Below are 23,985 nucleotides of genomic sequence, written 5' to 3' on the forward strand. Positions count from 1 at the left end.
GTGTGATTCATTGCACTGTTACCAATTCTCTTGGTCTTTGGTTATATTTTCCTACTAAGCTTTGGAAATTTTGGCCACTACATGCAGGTGGCCAAAATTAATATCTGTTTCTGTACTGTCAAAATACATAGGATAATAATTTATTAATTAACACTACCTAGGTACATACTATTTATTATTTGTTAGGCTTTGAGAGTACTCAGATAAACCTTATAGAAAACACAAGGTAGCCTTTATACACTGCATAGAGTCTCTGCGATAACCATACTTTTGGTTTTGAATGAGCGTGTGTAGCAGGTTCAGAAGAGCAGCAGATACACAGCAGAACATCATCACATTATGCTTACAGCATTCAACAAAACTCAACCAAGAAATCTCTGTTAAAACTAGGATGTTGGAGCCGCTATTGGGGGCTTTTTATAGAGAGGGTCTGTGGTGGTTTGAAAACAATTGACCCTCATAATCTCACAGGGAGAGGCACTACTAGGAGGTGTGGTCTTGTTGGAGGAAATGCGTCACTATGGGGATGGTCTTTGAGGTCTCCTATGCTCAGGATACTGCCCAGTGCAGCAGTCGATTTCCTGCTGCCTGCAAGATGTAGAACTCTCAGCTCTTTCTCCAATATCATATTTGCCTGCCTGCCTGCTGCCATGCTCCTTGCCATGATAACAATGGACTGAAACTCTGAAACTGTGAGCCGCCACCTCTGTTAAATGTTTCCTTTCTAAAGTTGTCATGGTCATGGTGTCTTTTCCTAGAAATAAAATTCCTAACTAAGACAGAGTTCCTTTGGTCTCTCCATGGATGAGCATCCCATTAGGTGTTTTTTACCACAGACATCTTTATCTTATGAGGTAAATAACATTGTACACTAAAGATATTGGTCCTTTATAAACCGAACACATTGGTTTACATTGGAAAAGAGACTTGCTTTTGAAACCAGTGGCAACTAGCTGGACCAAAAGCACCCATGTTCCTTATTTCCTTATAACCTGAATAGATTTGTCCAGATGAGTGTCATCATCTGTTAGGTTATGTGATGGGAAAAGGGATTAACAAGATACAGAATATATATGAGTTGGAGTACTATACAAGGCATAACATTTGAGTTAGAAGTGCTGCTTTCTTTCTCATGATTGAGTAGCTGTCAGAACCTATGATTGAGAAGGATCAAAAGGCAGAAGTATCTGGGACCATCCCTGAAAAGACTTGGGATGATCAATACTGACAGTCTAGATGCATCTGAAATGGATGGAGGCAGACAATCTGAAAAAGTTAGTAAGTGCCCCGTCCCTACAAGGAGATGAAGTTGTAGGACAATACAGTTACTCTGATATCTTTCTCTAAAGGCTACTTTTCTCCTCTAGTTTATATTCAGTACAGGCCTATGTATAGTAAAATATTAACAATCTCTTCCCTAAGGCTCATGGATGGAAGAGATTCCGGTGGGTAAGGATTCAGTGAGGGGAGACTTTACTGACAGCTACCCATCTGTGAGACAAAAGAAGATACATTGAAATGCCTTCCAGATCCTCTTTGTCTCCAACTGGCGTGTTCCTAGCTCTTATTCCTCTCCTCATGAGTGACCATGAAGAAAAGAGACACCTATCACACTAGTCACTGTGTTGATAAGGGCCTGGATACCTATATCCTCCCCTCTCCTCATTAGCCACCATGAAGAAGACAGTCTCTTCAGATTATCCATGCCTACAGATGTGATTCTAATAACCTGTGACCTTACTGGACTCTCTCTTCATTTTGTCTGGCTGATTTTAACCATCCAGCAAAACTCCTGGAAAAAAATGTATGTGTATGTATGTATGTATGTATATATATGTGTGTGTGTGTGTGTGTGTGTGTACACATAAACATATATAAAATCTTACATGTCCACAAAACTAGTTTCTCATGATTGTATAAGTTAGGGAAGATTTTGGCTTCCTTGTTCATTAAACTTCCACGATTCCTTTAAACACTATCTTTGACCCTTCACATTTATAATCTATCAATCCTTATAAATTTCTCAATCTAGATAGGTAGCAAGCAGACAGCACTCAGGGTGATTCCTCCTTTAAAAGATGACTTTCTATCATCTGAGTTAGAAAGGCCTGGTACAGCTTACCACACACAATCTTGGAATAAATATCCATAATTTAAAGAATACAGTACATAGAAAACATCTACAATAGCTTAGAGACAGCATCAGAATATTCTTTTTACTTGGCCTGCTTATGTCAAAGCAACTAGAAATTGAAAACAAGTGTGTAGGTTGCTAGGGCATGATGGGGCAGAAATGAGTAGAAGCAAGCATGGAGCAAAGGAGTCCTGAATAGTAGAGACAAATCGTCTTAGAGAATCTAAGTACCAATAGCAGCCAGTAAGACCCATCACAGCCCACATCCCCAGCCTCCTGACCAAGCAGATGGATTCTTCTTTGCTTCCAGCTCTTGTAGCTGCCGACCGGCGCAGCTTGTCTAGCACCTGGTAATGTATTCTTTTGGTCATCTCCCCCTACCCAAACCCCGTATCTTAGTTAGGGCTGCTATGGCTATGATGAAAGACCATGACCAAAGCAAGTCTGTGAGAAAAAGGTTTCTTTGGCATATGTTTCCACATCATAGTTCATCACTGAAGGAACTCAAATGGCAGAAACCTGGAGGTAGGAGCTGATGCAGAGGCCATGAAGTAGTGCTGGCTTACTCCTCCTGGCTTGTTCAGCCTTCTTTCTTATAGAACCCAGAACCACCAGAACAAGGATGGCCCTTCCCACAATGGGCTGGGTCCTCCCCCACCAATCACTAATTAAGAAAATGCCTTTCAGTCAGATCTTATGGAAGCATTTTCTCAGGTGAGGTTCCCTCCTCCCAGATGACTATAGACTGTGTCAAGTTGACATAAAGCTAGTCCACACACCCTGGGATCTGTGCTTTCTTTGCTGTGGGATGATAAGAATTGACATGAGCCTTGCAAGTCTAAACCACTTCAAAGTGTCAGCTTCCTTTGATACCTGGCTAGTGTTGGAGGTACATGACTGAGAAAACCCTTTCGAGACAGAGTTTCTCTGTGTAGCCCTGGCTGTCCTGCAACTCACTTTGTAAATCAGACTGACCTCGAACTCAAAGAAATCTGCCTCCCGAGTACTGGGATTAAGGCATGCACCACCACCACCTAGCACTGAGAAAATACTTAAGTCTCCTCCAGAAACCAATAAATAAATCATGTAAAGCAATGAATCAAAATTAAAACAAAAGCTAAATAAAAACCTAAAACAAACAAATGCCATGGAGGTCAGGGGTCACCTCCTCAGTATAATGCAACAGGGGCAATCCCTTGAGGGCTCCGTGGCACCAGGAAATTTATGGGTGCCACCATTTTGATTTATGCCCTTTGCTTCCCACGTGGCATTCGCCATCTTTATGATGTCATTAGCCAAGAGGGTGGCAAAACACATAGCTACTTTCTGCTCGTGAGCTCAGCCCCATGATAACGTGAGACATTCTCCGTCAGGGCACGAGTCCCCGTGGGATCTACATGGAGCACAGCTTAAGTGTAGAAAACTTCACCATTGTCTTAAAAAGACACCTTAGTTAGGTTAGCGTGCTGTAGGAGATGGCTCTTATGGCCTAGGCTGGTAGGCCCCAAATAGCAAAAAAACAGAGGAAGGAATTCTGTGGTCTTAACCAAGAAAGTTGAGTCTGTATTTCTCATCAAATTGTAACTGTGGATGCCAAGTGTTGTCATCTGGTTCTTGTTTGAACGTCCCCTCAGCCCCTAGGCACAAGATTTTGCTTGGCGCCATTTTATCCCACTCAAGCATGGTGTGGGCTGAGATCAGATGGATCTGTGACTCTCCGTGTTGGCTGAAATTTAAAACCTTTGGAAACCAACTGGTTAAAACAGTTAATCCTGATTTAAAACCTTAGTAGCCTTGTGTGGCACATTTAGAAAGCCAGCTAGGAAATCAGCTGCCCGACGGCATCATCTAAGGCAGTCAGACTTAAGCACACCAAGAAACTGTTTCTGCTCCTTGCGCCAGGTTCTCTCTCTGAGGGAGCTAGATGGAGAGGGAAAGAATGGAAAAATCCAGTGTCCATGGAGGTGTGTGTGTGTGTTTTGGGTTTTGTTTGTTTGTTTTGTTTTGTTTTTTGAGACAGGGTTTCTCTGTGTAGCTTTGGAACCTGTCCTGGTAATCTCTCTATAACCCAGGCTGGCCTCAAACTCACAGAAATTCATCTGCTTCTGCCTTCCAGGTACTGGGATTAAAGGCATGTGCCACCACCACCCAGCAGTAAGTACGGTTGTTTTTGTTTTTGAGACAGGGTTTTTCTGTGTGGCCCTGACTGTTCTGGAACTGCTCTGTAGAACAGGCTGACCTCATACTCACAGAGATTCACCTGCCTCTGTCCCCTGAGTGCTGGGATAAAAGGTGTGCGCCACCACTGCCTGGCAATATTTTCTGATAAAACCAAGATGGGTCGGGCAATGGTGGCATACACCTTTAATCCCAGCACTTGGGGGCAGAGACAGGCAGATCTCTGTGAGTTCAAGGCCAGCCTGGTCTACCAGAGCTAGTTCTAGGACAACCGGGGCTGTTACACAGAGAAATCCTGTCTTTTTTTAAAAAAAAGACTAAGATGGGGAAGTCAGGATGGACCTGATGGACCTGGGGCTTTAAGCCTGGAATTCTAGCTGCTTAGGAATCTTGAGGCAGGAGGATCAAAAGTTCAAGACTAGCCTGGGCTACAGTGTAAGTTCAAGGCCAGCCTAGGCAATTTAGTAAAACTCTGTCTCAAATAATGGCAAAAAACTTAATGGTAGTGTGTGTGAGATTCTAGGTTCAGTTACAAGCACTGAAAGCATAAGAAAGATGGGGATCTAGCCCTTCTCTAGAAGCTTCAGCTCACATCACCCGGGGGGCCACGGACAGTTGGGTCCAAAGGGATTTCTGGGAGAAGACTAGGTCAGGAGCACAGGCTTGGTGACAGATGGGAGACAGGGCATAAAGTGAGCTAGGAGCAGTCTGAAGTGTGAGATGAAGGATATGGACAGGCCAAGACAGGAAAACTCAAAGCAAGTCAACTTCGGTGATGGCTTCCTTGGTAGCTTCGATAGGAAGCACAAACAGAACCAGGGGACATGGAGATTGTCATTTGGGTCTGTGCAGAGCCCCAGACAGTAGCGAGAAGGCAAGGTCCCCCGTGCCAAGTCATCGTGTCAACAGTACGTCTTGTCTCTCCAGGAGCATGACAGGCCGTGACAGGAGTGGGAAGACCCTACCTGGAGGTGGGGAAACCACACCATAGGCCATGCACAGGCAGAGCAGAGCCCTGGAAGTGGTCTGGGGCAATTTGGTTGCTGCACAGATGTCTTTGAAGATGAGTTAAACAGAGAAGCAGAAAGACAAAGGGAAGAGGCTGGAGGCCAGGCAGGAAGCTGAGGTTCTGAGATGGCACCTGAGGTTCAGGGGTACAGGGAGGTAGTGGCCCTGAGGACTGCACTGGATAGTTGGATCCCCTAAAAACTCTACACTGAACCCCTGACTCCTCAGATGCTTCTCACAATGTGGCTATATTTGAAGCCCAGACATTTTTTAAAAAATGGTAATGGTAGAATGAGGTCACCAGTGTGGTCCTGATTCAGTCTGACTGCGGTTCTTACAGGAAGAATGGTCAGGGCACTGAGACATGTGAGGACGTCCATCGGCAAGTCAAGGGGAGAGGTCTCTGGAGGAGCCAGTACGGTGACGCCTCCATCTCTGACCTCCGGTCTCAGAATGTGAGGCAATGAAAAGCTGCTGTTGAAGTTCCTGGCCTGTGGACTTTCCTGTGGTGGCCTTGACAAAGTGGTGGTCTCAGTCAGATAAGGAAGACCCATTGCTATAATGAGCAAGCCTCCATCTTAAGAGACTGGACTTCCCACTGCATCCCATTCTCAAGCCAGATCTACCACAGCTATTCTGGAACTCCAGGTTCCTTCCTGAGGACCTTCACCTAAGGCTGGTCCTCTGGCAGGGGACCAGGGTAGGATCTGTGCCATCGAGAGGGTCCCTGTTTGCACCAGGCATGCAAGTGGAGTCCATAGGCAGACATAGATTCCAGAACCTTGGCCATTAGATATGGGGGCTGAGGAAGGAAGACAATATTGGCAATGTACTTGGGACAGGAAGAGGACTTGGGACATATGTGTTGTGGGCTGAGTCACTTGTGGGCAGAACACGGTGGGAGCCCTACCACAGTTCCTATCTGTAGAATCATTTCTTGGGGTCTTGCCATGGGGAGCAAGGGTGAACAATGATGCATCTTCTCTACACAGAAGCTGGTGTGGATTCCTCACCCCAAGCCAGCCAGGGGTGTACTAGGAAAGCATGCGGGCTGTGTTCCCATTAGTAAATAGACGACCAGGGATGGGAGAGGAGGGGCCATCCTGGGTGTCTCAGGGTTTCTTTTGGACAACAGCAATGACCAAAAAGTGAGTTATGGAGGAGAGGCTTTATTGGGCTTATACTTCCGCAGTGCTATTCATTAGTGAAGGAAGTCAGAACAGGACTCAAACAGGGCAGGATCCCAGAGGTAGGAGCTGATGCAGAGGCCATGGAGGGGAGCTGTTTACTGGCTTGCTTCCCCTGGCTTGCGCAGTCTACTTCCTTATAGAACCCAGGACCAGCAGCCTAGGGATGGCACCACCTAACCATGGGCTGGGCCCTCCCTCACTGATCACTAAATGAGAAAATGCCTTACACTTGGATCTTAAGGAGGCATTTCCTCAGCTGAGGCTCTTTCCTCTCTGATGACTCCAGCTTGTGTCAAGTTGACACACAAAACCACCCAGTATACTGGGAAAATCTGCGAAGGGGTAGGGACAGCCTGGCCCAAATGAAGGACATTAGGTGAAGGCAGACATTGGAGAGAAGTCTCCGAGTGCCCAGGCCAAAGGTCAGTAAGCTGTGAGCTGAAAGGAGGTGCAGATGTAGGGGTCAGCATCAGCTACTTTGGGGGCAGCTATGGGAGGAAGAGAGTCTGCAGCTAAGCAGAGACAACACTGTGTCCCCCTGCAGTCGACAACAGTTGCCAAGATGGAGATGGACTGAGGCACTCAGATACCTGGGGACGGGGGAGTCTAGCGTGTGTTTTTCTTACTGGAGCAGCAGAGTGAGCAGGCAAGGGGAAGTTCCTGGTGGGTCTAGGGGCAGGAGGATAACCTGAGATGTATGTGGCACCTGCATTGTGCCTACAGGACAGTTATTCCCCCAAGATGTGAGCCACCTTGTGAGGAGAGGCCTTTACAAGCCTCTAATTAGAGATAGGCAGTCAAATTATCTCACGTGAGAAGAGAGTCTTGGGGAGCTAGGAGAAGTAAAGGATGCTACAATGGGGCCCGAGCTGGGCTCCTGTTGGTCCCTCCCTGGTTTCCCTCAACCCCCACAATCTTCAGAGCTGGTTGAGCAGATACACCTGAAAGTGTGAAGGACATATCCAAAGGAGTAAGAAGGGGACCAAAGTGCAAGGGGGTGGGGCAGGAGGGCCCTCAGGCTGACCTTGAGTGTGAGTCCCAGGATGTGGAGGTCCAGTGGGAGATGCTGTCTCTCTTGGGTTAGGTAGGCTTTCTCTCAAGACAGTGTGTGGCAGGGTTATGTATCTATTTCAGGAAGGCCATGAGCCAGGACGAAGACTGTGATAAGGATGGGTGATTGGGAGGTAAATATGACAGGGACGAGGCCAGAAGGAGCCATGTTCCAGATGGGGGTTGCGCAGAGGCCGGACACTTATTGGAGGGCAGTTGTTCCAGTTTCACACCTGTCGCTGTGATAAAACACTCTGGCCAAAGTAACTTTCGCAGACAAAGGCTTTCTTAGCGTGTGGTCCCAGGTTATGGTCCATCATGGTGGGAAAACCACAGAGGCAGGAACTTGAGATTGCTGGTCACATCACATCCGTAAGCAAATGAAGAAAAAAAAATGCATGTGTCTAATACTTAGCTCCTTTTCTTCACTCTTAATCAGTCCAGAACCTAACCCAGGGAACAGTGCTGCCCGGGCACCTTCAGTCTGGCCTTCCCATCTTAACTGATATAAACAAGACAGTTCCTTCCAGACATGCTCACAGGTTAACGTGATTTAGACAGTGCCTCATGGAGACTCTTCCTAGGGGATTCCAGATGGTGTTGAGTTGACAATTAAAATTACCTATCACAGCAGGACACAACCAGGGGACCAGGGACCAATTGGTGTGTGTGTGTGTCCAATTCTGCTCATAGGAGTCATAGTGTGCTGAAGGAGCACAGTGTGGGCGACCTGGCACATCACAGGCAGCAGATATGCAGACCCCTTTGCACCCCGAGGACCTCACACCTGTGTCTGTTGATCCTTGTGAAGATCCCACTGGTTAGGAGGCTGAGTTATGAAAATCCCATCCTGGGGTAGGGGTTGTTCTTGGGAATGAACCGTCCTCTGGCTCAGCTTGGGTCCCAAAGCTCATGTGTTTGCAGAATTCAACAAATACAAAGAATTTTGGTCATTTCGAAAACTAAGAGGAATGGTAGACTCTAGGGCTAAGGACCAAAAGGGCCTGATGGATGCTCCAAGGAGGTTCCTTGGAGGAGGTGACGTCTTAGAATTCTAAGAAGGCCACAGGGAATTCTCTAGGCCTGGGCAGAGGCAAGCGAGCTGTTCTGGGACTGACTTCCCACAGACTGGTGGCCAGAGGGCCAGTGCTGAAGAGAAAAGCAGGAGGGAAGTACCCAGTGTCTATTTGGTCAAGCAGGTGATCCCTTCCCTATGCCTATTTTGTAACCTGGTAAACTGAGACCTAATGTTGAGGTGAAGTAGGTCTGGGCCACTGAGGTCAACTCTAACACCTCAGATTTCAGGCCCCAGGGCCACATGGAGAGAATTAGAGCTTGTAGGCTTGTTCTAGACAGACTTGGATGAGGGACAAACGTACACAGAGCTGGCCAGATACCTGGGTAAAGCTGGTCAGGTCCTAGTCTCCCATAGTGTGGGGCACTGCAGGGCGTCCATGGGCAGTTCAGGGACTAGAAGGTCAGCCAGTCTAGCTGAATCTTGTGAGCTGTCCCCCCTAAATCAGGTGGTGAGTGATAAAGGAAGACATTCACGTCAACCTCGGGTCTCCGTATCAGCACTGCTGGCGCACACGTTGATGCATTTGAGAAAAGTTTAACTTTTCAGAGACTTAATCCCACACTGTCAGAAATATCCAGATTCAGAGTGGCTTGGGCAACCACTTCGCTCTCCCCTTGTGACTGTCCAGGTGGGAGGAAAGACTTTCTGAAGAGACAGGTGTGCTTCTCTTCTAGGCTACCAGATTATTAAAACAATGGCATCGGAATTTTCCCAGGAGTCTCACGCTGGGGAAGAGAAAGGCTGAAGCCTGGTGCCAGCCAGAGGGGGAGCCTGTCTCCCAGAGAGATCTCACGGAGTTCTGAGAACTTGTCAGACAGCCTTTCAGGAGAGCCTGGAGCTGACAGTGATGGGTTGGTGATGGGCAAGACCACACCCTGACCAGGACTGCTTAGCTATGCACACCTCCTGTTCTCTGCTTAACCCTGAACCTCACGTCCGGACCCCGAGGACAGACTCAAGAGTCTCTGGACCTCTTTGTCCCTCTTCCCAAGGGGGCAGCTCCTCTCTGTTTTTCAGGGTTATCTATTTGAGGACAGTGGTTGAGCCTGTGCTGCTAGGGCTAACATGCTTACTACCTTCTCTGTCAGCCTCCATTTTCCTCTCTCTCATCCCTAGAGAGTCCACAGCTTTATAGTCACTTTCCTAACAAGAAAACTCTGCTAGTCACAGGGCAGTTACCAAAGTAGCCAGTGTTTGATCTGCCAGTTTTTGTCCTGTGATTGTTTTCCACTCTTTCTTTCATTTTCCAATTTTGTGTTGACCACTTGTTGATTTTCTGAAAAGATATTCAGCACCCTCAACCACTTCCTGCTTGCAGAAGAGAATCTTATTAGGACCCAGTCTTCAGTCCTCATTCCTGGGTTGTCCCTCCCAAGAAAGTGCCTGCACATCAGACCCACAGCCTGGCACCTGGCTATCCTCGAACCTGGCCACCCTTCCGTCTGCCCACTTTTGTATCAACCATGCACGCACTGCCCCATATACCTGCCCACCTAAGCCCTACTTCCTTGGTCTTCAGCAGACACTTTTAAAAGTAAAGCCTTTAATTTCCTTTGGCCACTGCTCTGCCCAAGTCACTTGGGATGTCAGGGGATCTTCAACTTTTGACCTTGCTGTGTACCCTGTGGGTATTTCTCACCCCCATCTCTCCTGCTTCCTTCCCTCCTCTCACCAGCCCTTCTCATGTCTAAAGAGACCGTGATTTGCATCTCAGCCCACATCCCATATCTTGTCATTATCCAGGGAATTCTCAAAGGCATCCGGACCCCACGGTCCACAGCCAGCTTCTTACCTGCTCTTGAACTCAGAAACATGACCCCAGGTCCTTTGCCCCCTTGGTCACTAAGTCCTGGTTGCCCACTTGTTCCATGTCTCTATTAGCTTCTTCTTCCCAGGAGATGGTGCTGGCTCCCCTACCCCACACCCGACCTTGCTTCCTTACAGGGACTGTCCACCTATTGAGAACTTTTCAGAATACAGTCCTGTCAAGGACAGCCATTCACTGGTCCTCTCAGTCTTGCTGCTTTGGCAATGTATGACTTGTTACCAGGGTCACTCCATCATCCTTGGGTCAGTTGGTTTGGTTTGGTTTGATTTGTAAAGGTCTCTCGTATTTCATTCATTCACTGGAAAAATGTAGCAAGTGCCCATTTTCTGCCATCCCACCCAAGAGTTATATGTCCCAAGCTCATACCTGTGAAGAGCTCTACTCCTGTATGCCCCTACTCTGTGCCCACTGCCCCTACCAACCCTAAACAAACATGATCTGGAGTTTTATATTTGATATTTCCTGGCTTCAAGAAAAAAAAAGAGATAATTTCTTTTAAAAATAATATTAATAATATTGATTGTCAACTTGACAGGACCTAGAGTTCCCTTGAGGCAAACCTCTGGGCATGTGGTGCTTTAAATGAGAACTATTTCCCTTGTTTGAACACTTGGCTCACAGTTGGTAGCCCCGTGCGGGGAGGTTTAGGTGATGCGTTCTTGTTGGGAGAAATGTGTCACTGAGGACGAGCCTTGAGACCAAAAGTCTAGCCCCACTTCCAGTTTGTTCCCGCTGCGTCGTGTCTGTGGTTGAGATGTGAGCTCTTTTCCTGCTCTGGCCGGTCTACCTGCTGTTGGAGTCCTGCTTCCCCCATCATGATGGACTCTTACCCAACTGTCATCCGTAAGTTGTTTCCGGCCATGGTGATGTTTTACAGCATCCGAAGACTAGCTAGTACTTTGTCATGTCTGAGGGGAGTTTCTGGTGGAGTCACTGAGGTGGGAAGACCGTCCATAGCCTTGGGTAGCACTGACCTATGGGCTGAGCCAGAGAGAAGGAAAAGGGGAGAAGGAGCTGCGAGCCAGCCTTTGCCACTCTGCTTTCTGATTGCTGATGCCACGTGACAAGGCGCACTTCTGCCACCATCCCTTCCCACCGTGGTGCACTGTACCCTGCAACCATGAGTTCAGACTGACCCTTCCTTCCTCCTGGAGTTGCTTCATCAGGTATTTTGTCACCACAGTGAGAGGAGTAGCTAATACACCTGTGAGTCGCCATGGCCTTGAGTCGCCATGGCCTTGAGCCTTCCTTGCCCAGAGCAGGGCTGCAGTGGCCTTGCCTCCCCTCTCCCAGACCTCAGATGCCTGGTGTGCGGAATGCAGTCACATTGTTCCTGGTGAGCACAAACCCAGGAGGGACTCAGGCTCACTAGTTCCCTCCCGAGTGTCGTGCTCAGGCCTGTCTTTCTGTTGAAGTCACTGTCTAATCACCTGTTCAGCTCTGCCAGGTACAAACCTGAGCTTGGAACCGTGCTCCCGTACAGCTTCCTGAAGTACCCATTTTCCTCTGACATCACCATATACAGCTTCTCACTGAAGCGTCTCATAATCCCTGGCCCCTGGGCATGTGCCTTGTCATGCTGCTCTGTATCCAAGCCCACCTGCTCTGACTTGCCCTGCCCAGCCCCATGATGAGGCAGAACTGTCCCCAGAGATCTGACCTGCTGCTGTAGGAGTCAGTCTAGACGTTGAGGGGAACGCTCAGGGCTGAGGCTCTGCCTAGAAGGGGCTTTGGGAACCCATGAAAGGAGCATGGTGAAATCAAGACTCCTGATACTTGAGGGAGGGCCAGGGAGCCATCCCCAATAAAGGGAATTCTGATTGTCAGTGAAAGTCCCCCAGAGTCGCTCACAACTCCAGGATGCAGTGGAGCAACCCTTTCTGGGATTCCCCACTGAAGACCTAGGACCCTGACAGCATCTCCCATGAAGCAAGGGTGGGGCCACAGTCTTACCTGTTGGGGATATTGTCCTGGCTAGGCCAGGGCCTGGGACTTACAAAAACAAGACAAGTTCCCTTCTGAGCCAAGATAGGGCCAGGATGGGCCTGCCACAATTCTACCCAGGAACAGGGGCCCAGGTCTTACCAGCTCAGTACATGCCTTTGGAGGAAGGTGAGACTACTGACTTAGAATAGCCTTGTGCACCTCTGTGGGAAGGCCTGGAACCTGTGGCCCAGCTATGAAGTCAAGTGCTGTACCATCCCAGGCCTCATGTTTCTCAGAGTGAGTGTATTATTAGCCTTGTTAGATCAGTAAGATCCAGGCAATGAAGCATCCAGGCAAATTGTGAGACTCAGCTTTACCCTCATCCCTCAGTGTCCAGAGAAGGGCAGACACTAGGTAGAGTGTATAGGAGGCGTCAGGGCTGACGTGGGCTGAGTCTGGGGATGGACACAGAGGGTCAGCCTTTCAGGGTGGCTTCTGACTTTTGGCTGAAGATGGAGCCCTAAGAATGGAGACTGAGCCTGCCTCAGAGTGTGCCTGCTAAAGGCCTTCTGACTGGATGACTGTACCAAGGGACAGAGGACCTAGCCTAGAAACTCCCACTCAGATATGGTTGCTGTCCCATGGTCATTCTTCTCCAGGCCCTGTCATGTTAGACAAGTCCTGACCCACCAGCTGTGGGGTACAGCTTAGGGTCCTTGGACTGTACCTAAGCTGTGTGGCCTCCACACTGTCACACTGTTGATTACTGCTGATAGACTCCAGAGTGGGCAGACAGAACTAGACCAGACCAGTGGTAGGGATGTGAATCCTTTATTGGCATGAGGCCTGGGTACTCCCAGCCTGGCTGTTGGGTGCTCCACCAGTGGTGGGGTGGGGTGGGGTGGGGCAGTGGGCAGTTAGGACTCAGACTCAAACATCTTCTTCCGGCCCTCCATGCCAGATTTCTCCTCAATATTCTTCCTCCAGTCACCCACATCACGCAGGTCCCGCTCCTGAGGGTAGAACCAGAGAGGCCTCAGACCCGCCGCGGTCTTCCCCAGACTACCCTGGGCCTCAGTTCACTCTCTGCGAATGGGACAGTGAGTGAACTCTCCCTCTTGGCTCTCCTTTGGGCCCTGGCCTACCTTCTCGGTGTCCTCCTTCTTGACCTGCTTCAGGTTGGCCCTCAGGTCCATGCACACCTTGTGCTTAGAGCCCAGCAATGCCTTCAGCATGGCATCAGCCGACATACGCACCCTCCTAAGTGGGGGCCTCTTGAACTTGCCCCTCAGGTCAAATAGCTTCTGGTTCATGTCTTCCAGCTAAGAAGAAGGAGCAGGAGGTTTAGGGACCTGGCAGCCCCCCGCATCCCTGATGTTGTTGACCTTGTTTTCACACTACCTGGTTTCACCCCATATCAGCTGGCCCTACCCCCCCCCCATATCATTTGGCCTCACCTGGCTGCTTCAAGTCCCCTGCCCCTCCAGCCCCCACTCATGACCCCTGAAGCCACTGGCGTCCCCCTCTCACCTCCTTGCTGCTCTTCTGCACCTTCACCTCCATGTCGTATTTCTCCTCCTCAGCCACATCAATCTTCGCATGCAGTTGTTTGCAAAGTTCCTGGGTGGGCAGGCAGCGGGTGGGTGGCCACCCTGACCCTTGAGGACCCCTGTCTCCTCCCCATCCTGACCCACCAGGCCTGACTGGTTGAGGAATAGGGGTAGCAGGACCCTGGGTGGTGTGTGGCAGGAAGGCACTACCTGCACTTCAGACATGGAGCCTGGGATATGCAGAGGTGGGCAGTGCTCGGACAGGTAGTTCTGCTTCTCGGATTCACGGCGGCTTTCCTCTTTCTCCAGCTCTGTGGCCGCAATCTGGAGCATCACACTCTGAAGAGCAGAAAGGTGGGAGTGAGGCTCTGCAGTGACTGCCACCCCCACCTCTGTACCCCCCGCCCTCTGCAGCCTATAGGTGCTGTCTCCAGGCCCAGATGGCCCTGTGCAGTGACTGCCACCCCCACCTCTGTACCTAGTCCTCTGTGGCAGCCCATGCCTACCTTCAGGTGCTGTCTCCGGGCCGTGATGGCCCTGTTGCGCTTCTGCAGGATAGGGCAGAGAAGGCAGAGTTAGGCCTTGGCTAGGGCTCTGTCCTCCTTGGGGCCATCTGACCCAGGGTTCCAAAGGACGCCACAGGGCCACTGCCCAGGGCCCTGTTTTTTTGTTTTGTTTTGTTTTTTCTTTTCTCCCATTCCAGCGCCTGCTTCAGGAACACATGCCTGTGGTCCTGCTACTTTGCTTAGGTGGCACATAGGGCTGAAGCAGGTAATGGAGTTAGGGAATGGGGAGGGGGTGTGGCCAGGGCTCGGAGGCTGTGGGCAAGGGGAGGCCTAGGAGGTGAGCGGTGATCAGAAGTCAGAAAGGAGAAGTGATTCCCCTGTGATTAGGCCCAAGTCTCACTTCCCTCTCGCTAGGCACCAGGTAGGCACTTCCTTTGTCGCTGGGGTTGTTCAGGGGGCGGGGCACTTGGGAACCTTGGCAGGTGTGTCTTCTGACTTAGTCTCAGGACACCATTATAGCCTTGAATGATACTCACCTCCTCACTGTCCCAGGAGGAAGAGGGAGGCGGGAGGGAGAGAGAAAAGAGAAGTTAGGTTGTGGCTCCATGGGAGTAGCCATGGAACCTTGGGGTAGATGAGGTTGAAGGGGTGGGTGGTAGCTACAGAGAGCGGGGAGATATGGGACTGCAGTGAAGGGGGGGTGTCACACTGGGTGCCACTTACTCCCCCATCCTGAGGTCTCGAGCTCTGAGCCTGTGGGGAGAGAGAGGTGAAGATGTTAGCGTCCGGTTTGCACGAGGCCGAGCATGGAGACCTGTGCTCACCAGCCCACTTCTGCTCTCTCCCCCAACTCAGACCTTCTCAGAGGGCAAGGATTTAGAGGACACCCCCACCCCCACCCCGAGGGTGAGAAGTAAGAGGAGAAAGTGTTCCCAAAATGTCCCAGGCGGGGCCTGAGGAGCTGCAGCTGTCCCTGAGGGAGGGGTGGGGCTGACCAGCACAGGTGGCTGCCAGAGTGAGCCTGTTATTTTTAACTCTTGCTTCTTTGGCTGGAGAAGTAAATACATAGGAGAAAGAACTCTTCTGCGTGGCCTGGGGGTTCAGGTCCCCGCTTGCTTGACCTGAACACTCTCTCGCTTGTGTGTCCCCAGAGTCAGAACCTGCCATCAGAGGCCCCGATGTAGACCTCTGCCCCCTCCTACCAGCACCTGCTGCCTTACAGTCCCAGATCTGTAGGAGCCCCCAGAGCGAGAGCTGTTGGCAGCAAACCCCAGACCCCCAAGTCCCTTCCCAGGGAAGTCCTCCTGTGAGCTAGCCTGAGTAATGTCCTATTCTCCAGCCTCAGGAAGATGGGCCAGGCCTCACCTAGAGTCTGTGCAGCAGGACTGGGAGCGAGGTCAGGCAGGCAGCAGTGAGCTGGGCTGGTGGGCCAGGGGGAGGGGTATAAATGGCTTTCCCTAGGCCGGGCCCCTGCTCAGAAAGGGCATGGAGTCTCCTCAGACCAATGGGGGCACAGAGAGGAGGAGAGCCTCCCCACCTGCCCAGCCTCCTGGCCAGCCAGCCCAGGCGCTGGCCTGTCCAAGAAGTCTTGGGGTGGGGGGGTTGGTTTGCTCTATTTATGTCTCAGTGACAAGTTCAAGATGTCACCCTTGTTCCTGCAAGAGCCCTCAGGACAGCAGGAACTACACTGCATGTGGGTCTCCAAGGTACCAAGCCGGCTCAAGCATCCACTGAAGTCTTCCTCCACGGGAAACCTGGCTTCCCAAGTAGGCTGAACTGGAGTCACTGTCAATAGCATGGCCTAGTTAGTAGCTCAGCACCCATCTGGCCACTCATTGCCTGCTGGATGCTCCCTCCCTGCCTGGGCCCCTGGGGTGATTGCTCACCACATCAGTCCTCCTGCAAAATTGGACCCCCCCCCAAGAAATAAACAAACAAACCCAAGACAAAAACAGTTCCCCTGGCCCTGTGTGGTAGTCAGGGCTCAGGAGAGGAATGCCCTTCTCTTGTAGTGAACTTGCCTTTCTGCCCAGGGAAAGGAGAAAATGGGCCCCTGGACCAGCAGCTGGGCCTCTCCCAGCCTGCCACACCCCCTGTCCATGGGTGTCTCTCTGCACAGGCAACTTGGAACACGTCTTTCAACCCCAGAGAGTAAAGCCACCGCCCTAGGAACCTCTCTCTGACCCGTGGGGGCTCAGGGCTCTTGGTTGCCTAGGCAGGTCCTGCATTGCCCGGCTCACTGGGGCCAGGCCCTCGCCCCTTTCCCGCTTCTGAACCCCACCCAGAGACACCCAGATCATGGCTTGGCCCCAGCCCTGCTGCTCTGGGGCCCCTGAGGATCAGAGGAAGGTAGGAGCTGCTAAAGCCCGCCAGATGTGCTGGGATTAAGAGGTACATCACAGGCCAGGACTGCAGCCCCCAAAGGCCCCAGAGCAGCTTCCAAAGGCATCTACTGCCCCCTGCTGATGGTACAGAGGACACTCCGTACCACCATCCCTCATGGTTTGGGGGTCTCTTCCCCACACTGTCTCTATGCACAACTCCCCCCATTCGCCCACTTTGTCCCCACAGGGCCAGCTCTCGTCCCCTGCTCCTCTGCCAACCCTGGGTGCCAGAGAGAATGGTGCCATCTCCCAGGGAAGACCTAGTAATCAGGCCTTGAGCAGAGGCTCAGGACTGGCAGAACTGTCCAGAGCACCCTACCCCATCCTTGAGAGGACAGTGGTGCCAAGGTGGAGCCCACCATGAGTCTCAGGTTCTCCTCACGGGGCTTCATCAGAGCACATGAGTGGGAAAGAGAAGGCATTTATTACAGAAAGCTCAGAAGAGCCTGGACAAATGCCCACAGCTCCATTAGGGGAAACTGAAGCTTCATCAGGGTTCTTTTAGGAGCGAGGCCTAGGCAGGGGCAGGCGAGGCTTCAGAGCCAGAGCACGATCCACCTCCCTGGGGGACTGTAGGTGGTGCCACTGGGCGATGGGTCGCCTGGCATGGGCCAACATATCTGCCCAGTGCTGTAGGGGTTGACCTGAAGCCCGGGAACCCAGCAACACCTTGCCCACAGGCTCAGCCCGGAGCTGCAGGCCATGGGCCCAGACAGCCAGCACCAGGTCCACACTCTGCAGACATGGAATGGGAAAGGGTTGTCAGTTTTGTCAGTTTGACCCAGCACAAAGTCCCAGGCCACTCTGCCCTTCCTCCCCGCTCCTCACCTGGAGCTGGCTAAAGGGAACCAGGAAGGTGAAGGCCTCATTGAAGTAGGGCATAGTTGTGTTCTTCTTAGCGGATGTTTTCTTCTTCTTCCATTTTCTCTGGTTTAACATGAGCTGGACCTTTACAAAGGGCTGTACATGGACAAGAAAGTTCAAGAGGGGCGTGTCCCATACACGCACATGGGAAGGTTGAGCACAAGGGCCCAGCCCTCTGTACACCCCCGTATAGCTCTTACCTGAAATCCCTGGATTCAAGCCCCGAGCCTCGAGCACAACCACAGTCAGGCGGCCTGAGCTGGGCACATAGCGCAGTGAGAAGCACAGCTCCCCCATCTGCTCAGGCTGTGGGCAACAGGACAGGGCCGCAGCTGAGAGGGGGCTCAGCAGATACAGCACCCAGACCTTGGCCACCCCTATGGCACAGGCAGGATCTGGGCCCCTGCCAGCCAGGCTTACCTCGGTGATACCAGGAGGACCCAGCTGGTACCAGTTCTCTAAGACATGCTGAGGGTCTACAGTGCCCAAGGATAGCTGGAGCTCCCCCAGTGGCTCGTGTTCCGAGAACCGCTTGAAATCCAACAGCTGCACCTTCAGGGTGGCCCTGGGCAGCTCTGCTGGTGGGACCTGCAGGCAGGGCTGTGAGATGGGTCCTACAGCTCTGGTCCCAGCCCACTCTGCCTACCTATGTCAGACTTACCGAGAAGTGGCATGTCTCTTCGAACATGGGACAGAGAGTCCCATGGTGCACCTTTGTCTCATGTCTTCTCCCAGCCTGGGTGGAAACACTGACACAAGCGTAGGGGTCCGCTGTGCCCTCAGCCTTCAGGTTTTCGGCCTGCCTCAGGCCCACCCTAATCTGGAATCCAGTGGGTTGTTACTCAGCCTGAGTGTGTGTTGGGGGTCCTCTTGCCACGTTCCCCTCCACCTGGCACTTCACCCATCACTCACACCCTCCATCAACTACGGAACCTCTGGACCTCCTGAGTGGGACTTACCTCCTGGCTTCCAAAATCATACTCCAGTGAGAGCAGCAGTCTCCCCCACTGTTGCGGCCCCCCAGAGCAGGGCTCCAGGCAGTCCACATCTGGTTGAACCTGGGATGGGTGGAGGGGTGATCAGATAAGTATGGTTGAGACCAATCCCCAACCAGAGGCCTGGGCTCTCATAATATAGGTCAAACTACCACGAGCAGGCCAGCCCACAGAATGGCTCATATCCTCAACACAGTTCCCTAAGACCAGCCATATCTACTTCCAACATGACATGCATCGTACTGCTACTGGAGCTTCCAGTAGCCCTTGGACCAGCATCTGCTTGCTTCTTGAAAGCCTCCTCCCCCATCACCTTTGCTCATCTCCTTCCTCTGCCAGGAAGGCCTGCCAGGGCTGCCCTAAACTCCCTAGCCTGGACCTTCCATTCCCCTCCCTGTAGTGAGCGAGTACAGGATTGGGCACAGGTAGACACAGGTCTCCGCTCCTCACCAGGTGAGTAGTGGTGCTGTTGGGAGCACTGCCCAGGCCCACAGCTTCTTTGTCTTTGGGCTGCTTCCTGCGGCGGCGTTGGCAGCGGCGGCAACAGCAGTAGACGCCACAGAGCAGACAAGAGACCAGGAGGACTCCAGCAGCAAGAACGACGATACAGAGTGCCCAGCGGGGCCCTGGGACAAGGGTACAGGCTGCTGAAATGCCTCTCTAGACAATCTGGACCTAGTTAGGACTGGACTAGTCTACTAGACAGGACAATGCCCACACCACTCTTGGGGTTCCAACCACTCACAGGGGATCCTGGTAATGAGGTCTGGAATGAGACTGGGCTCAGCAGTGGTGACAACTGGGGCTGAGGTGCTGTGGGGGTCTGGGACACGCCCCATCTTCCTGCCTCTGTTGGCTCGGAGGAGGTAACTGAGGAATCCAGGTCACTTGAGGGATGGCCCTTTGACCGTGGTGTGCTGCCTCTTCAGCTGGCAACAGCAAGTACTGAGTACACCCTAGATCAGAAGGCAGCCTAGGTGGCCAGGGGCAAGGGTGCTAGCCTGGAAGCTAGGCAGAGAGAGACTCTGGGCCTTGGCCAAAGCATTGACTTAGCTGCCACAAGCCTGGCCTCTTGCTACTTTTCCCAGTCCCTAGCCCCAGCCAAGGAAGCCAGGCCTGGGCAGCCTGGTACCTGCTTTTGCTGACCCTTGCTCACTGGAACCAACACACATTGCAGGAACTTTGCCCCCCCTTTTTTTTCTTGCACTCAGAGGCCTTTTCTCACTTTTAGGGGTGTCTCATTTCCTGAGGAGGATCCATCATAGGCCCCTGCATTCCAAAGATGTACCACGTTCTACCAGGTAGTCCAGTTAACTGCAGCCTCAGAGCCAAGAGCAGCTTGGGCCATGAGGTCATGTGGGAGGGAGCTGGGGCATAGAGCCACCAGCAACTGGGCATGCGCTCCAGCAAGCCTAGGCTGAAGGAGCTTTGCTGGCATGGGCACCAGGCCAGCAGTGCCTGGGGATGAGGGCGAGGCGGGGGCAGGCAGGGGCAGGGAGAGCCTGAACATTCCTCCACGCTGAATCAATGCCGGCCTAAACTTGCCTACCTGCCTGCTTGGCCACCCTTGCCATGGGAGTGGGAAGGAGGAGGCCATGAAGCTAGCTGCCTTGGCCTCTGTAGCCCACCGGCCCAGAGCCTGAAGAGGGTACACACCCGGCAGGCTGGCTTCTTCCACCATGAGCAGGAAAGGCGGGATCCCCAGCTGGGGGCTGGGAATTACTGTGACTCCCTGAACTCAGGTATCCCTAGCCCCACTTCCTGCCCCTGCAGCTTCCCTAGATGGCAGCTTCTGGCCAGAACTTTCTAATTTGAGTCTACCCCACTGTGCGACAAGTCTGCTACCCCTCTGGCCCTACCTAAGCCCAGACTACATACAAGTTACTAGAGCAGCCTACCCCTCCAGGAGTGAGTAATTGTGGGGTCAAATCCTCTCTTTCCTGTACCCTCAGCCTGAAATCCCCAAAATGGTTCCAAAGACACCCCCTCCTGCAACATCAGCACCTCACTGCCTGGCAGGCTGGAGAGAGGCAGTCATAGCTCAGAGAGCCCAGAAACATCCACCCCTCAGGGATAGTGGGTAGCTGAAGATCAGGAGGGGACCAGGTTCTACCTCCCAGGGCTCCCTGTAGGGATGCTGCACATGTGGGTCCATGAGCTTTCCAGGGATGGCCTGGGGTTGGAGCCCTGAAGTTGGCATGACCCTAGAGCAGAGGTGCAGAGGGTGATTACAAGAAGCCATAATGACAATGGAGAGTGGGCTGGTGGGGACCTGAGAGGGTCATAGTGTTAGGCTGAATGCCCCCCTCATCTCTTGAAATCCCTCAAATTTTAGCACAGGTACCATATTTTAAATTCATCCCCAGGCCTTATGAATCATACAGCTAATCCCTAACTTGGTTTCAGACCCCAGTCTGGAATTTGGTAGATATAGAGACTTAATGGGTCCCCTGAAGAGGGAGGAGGTGATCTGCAAGCCTCAATAGCCTCCCTTTCCACTAACTTCACTCTTGCCTGGCATTCTAAAGTCTTCTGCTAAGCTGGAGTCCACAGGGGACAGCCAGAGTGCCCCCAGTAGCGCCTGGAAGAATGAACTGGTGGGTTGGAGCTGGCCTGTTGTTCCTCAAGGGTCCCTAGCATAAGAGGGCTGAAGCCAGGCTGAAACAAGTCTGGCTCCCTGAGTGGGCAAAGCCACATTTGTCATTTGGTAGCGGTGAAGCCAGCGTGAATGTTGGAATTCAAGTAACATTGAGATCTCTCTCTGTCTGTTTGTCTCTGTCTCTCTCTCTCTCTCGTGTGTGTGTGTGTGTGTGTGTGTGTGTGTGTGTGTGTGTGTGTGTTTGCACATGTGAATTCATTTCTTTGCCCTTCTTGTCTGAAGCGCTCCCTTACGGTAAGAACAAGAGACAGAGGCACAGAGGCCGTGACTTCTCACTGCATGCAGATCACGAAGGCATTCTGGATAACCTAGTGCTGACACATGTCCACAGGGGGCTTCAGACTGTCTGGAAGCTAGCTTTGGAGGATTCTGGGTCCTCAGAAACACCAGCTCCTGGTACTAGAAAGATTTTCAAGGCCTGGAGAGATTAAGGCCCCTTAGGACCCCCAGGTCCTCATGGTGGTAAAGGTGCAGGTAAAAATACAGCCACCAGGTGGAGCCATTCTCTCCACTGGTCCCCACCCACGGGTAGCTTTCAGCCTGCAGAGCATGGACTTCCAGGGAAGGTGAGCCTGAGCAGGACAGACAGAAAAGAGGTTCTATGATTCTCCAGTCCCAACCCAGGGCCTTGGCTATCCCTGTTTGTATGACCGAGAGCAACGTCCACTCCTGAGCAGCAGGCAGGTCTTCCTGCTGACTTTGGTAGTCTGCTCAGGAAGACTCAGCAGGCAGGCACTGTTTGACCCAGGAAAGAGAGTTGGGGGGTCCCTGCTACATCTCCAGGCTTCCCCGCAGCAGCTCTGTGCATCCAGCTCTGTAATCCCTTCTAGGCAGGACGGCTGACTCAGACCTGGGTCTGAGGCCTGCCTCCACTGCCCCAGCCTCTCACACCCTGTTCATTCTCCAAGGCTTGCATGAGCCCCACTTTCTCCAGGTATCCCTTCCAGGTCCCTCAGAATTACCCAGGCTTGTGCTGGATGCCACCCAGTGCCCCCTTTAAGGCAGGAGCCATGTACAGTTGCTGTGGGCCTCTCCTCCAAATTCCCCGGCAGTCTAGGATCGAGTACTTCTGGCTTAGACCCTGCTACCAACTCCCTCCACCCTCAGTCTAACTGAACCTTGTAAAACTTCACGGGGAGCAGGTTTCTGTGTTACCTTTTCCCAGGAAAGCAAGACACCTGCCCCCAGGACAGCAGTGATCCTCCCTCACCTGATGTCTACTGCTTCCTGTGGCTGCCAGGCTTTCTTGCTGGGACCCCAGCCCTAGCCACGGCGAGGTCCACTCTTACGCAGCACCTGGAGCCCACAGCAGAGCCGGCGCCTGTTGCTAGTGATCCAAAGAATCTTGAGGGGGGGAGAGGGAGGAAGGGGTGTGGAGGCAGGCCTTTGGGGAGCCCCACCTCATGGCCGGAACTGCTGGCCCTCAGAAGCCAGGAAACTCCCTTGAGAGAGAGAAGGGCCTCCCCTTGTCTGAAGCCCTAGGGCAGGTGTCTGAACTCTGGGCTATCTCTAGGGGCTACTCAAGGCTGAGGGTTACCCCACCCACAGCAAGCTTTGCAAACAGGGGTGATAGGCTCTCTGGGCTGACCTGTGGGCAGGCTCACACACCCAGAAGGCCTGAGTCACACAACTGCTTGGTGAAGAGTGTGCCTCCTGGCAGTGCAGGCCTAGGGAACCAAGCACAGAGAAGGTGAAACCCTGTAGGGGACCTGCCTGGTGTTGTGTAGTGCTGACCTGGGCCCATAAGGGCCTGGCTGGCCTTGTTGCCACCCTCAGAGAACATTCTGTTCCACTTCCTTGAGTTTTCAGCTTCCCACTGAGCAAGCCCTCATCCTGGTGTCTGAGGTCCTTGCAATAATCTAACCTCAGTATCTGTTCCATCAGTTTGGGTCCCACCATGTAGTCTGAGTTCCTCATTGTGCTCTGACCAGTTGGTCTGGTCTGGTCACTGCAGAGCCCTTTATCCATGATTGGCAGTCAGACATTGGAATAGTTAATGGTTAACATGACCTATGTCACTAGGCCCATGTCTCCAAGTCTCTGGGATGGTCAAATAGGTCTTTTTGAGGAAACTCCAGCTAGAGGATGCTCTGGGACCACGGGGTACACATGGGGTACACGCATGCTGCTCACAAGTGGCCCTGGGCACGTGGGCAGCAGTATGGGGTGGTGGGTCCATCCCTTGTTATGACTTAGGTGATGTAACAGGGACTTAAAATTACGATCAGAGGGGCCAGAGGTGTGCCTGCAGGGATATCAAGGCACCCTGGTAGCAAACACCTGTACTTTGGGACCTACCAGGCCCCTGTAGAGCAGAGCTTCAGGCCCCACAAGTAGCTCCCACAACCAGGCTGTGTAGGGTCTTTGTGCCTCTCCAGAACGAGGGCGCCTCCGTGGCGAGACGGCGTCTGAGGTTCTGAGGCAGGAAGGAGAAAACCAAACAGAGCTGGCAGCCCACGGCCAGGCCCGCGGCCCCCAGACGGCGGCTTGGCAGCCAGAAGCCCCGTGGAGACCCTGGCGGGGCTCCTGGACTCGGATGCTTCCTTTGAGGATGCCTGGGGAATGTTTGAGGTTAGAACACACGGCAGACGCTGGCGGGAGAGCCCAGAGCCTCTGGCAAAGAAGCAGGAGACGT

At 52.3% G+C, this 23,985-nt stretch overlaps 2 protein-coding genes across 4 annotated transcripts; both read right to left on the reverse strand.

Moving 5' to 3' along the window:
* Positions 1-13,207: 13,207 nt before the first annotated feature.
* Tnni2 (troponin I2, fast skeletal type) lies at positions 13,208-14,484 on the reverse strand. Its single transcript, XM_085693379.2, has 5 exons — positions 14,449-14,484; positions 14,153-14,281; positions 13,923-14,012; positions 13,538-13,714; positions 13,208-13,405 (listed from the first exon to the last, which is right to left on the reverse strand). Exons 2-5 carry the CDS (start codon positions 14,273-14,275, stop codon positions 13,310-13,312), a joined length of 486 nt encoding a protein of 161 aa, XP_085549505.1. The 5' UTR covers positions 14,276-14,281; positions 14,449-14,484; the 3' UTR covers positions 13,208-13,309.
* Positions 14,485-14,988: 504 nt separating this feature from the next.
* Syt8 (synaptotagmin 8) lies at positions 14,989-22,826 on the reverse strand. Of its 3 annotated transcripts, none has more exons than XM_087908270.1 (9): positions 22,561-22,724; positions 19,437-19,647; positions 19,142-19,317; positions 18,656-18,754; positions 18,358-18,516; positions 18,117-18,284; positions 17,897-18,002; positions 17,661-17,794; positions 14,989-15,201 (listed from the first exon to the last, which is right to left on the reverse strand). In XM_087908270.1, exons 2-9 carry the CDS (start codon positions 19,528-19,530, stop codon positions 14,989-14,991), a joined length of 1,149 nt encoding a protein of 382 aa, XP_087764396.1. In that variant the 5' UTR covers positions 19,531-19,647; positions 22,561-22,724. The 3 variants fall into 3 exon arrangements, with proteins under 3 accessions (XP_087764396.1, XP_085549504.1, XP_048314374.2); XM_085693378.2 differs by lacking the exons at positions 14,989-15,201; positions 22,561-22,724 and adding exons at positions 17,238-17,567; positions 22,751-22,826; XM_048458417.3 differs by lacking the exon at positions 14,989-15,201 and adding an exon at positions 17,238-17,567 and having other exon boundaries at positions 22,561-22,720.
* Positions 22,827-23,985: the final 1,159 nt, after the last annotated feature.

The sequence above is a fragment of the Myodes glareolus genome, chromosome 7 (genome assembly GCF_982192425.1).
Source record: "Myodes glareolus chromosome 7, mMyoGla1.1, whole genome shotgun sequence".
NCBI lineage: Eukaryota > Metazoa > Chordata > Mammalia > Rodentia > Cricetidae > Myodes > Myodes glareolus.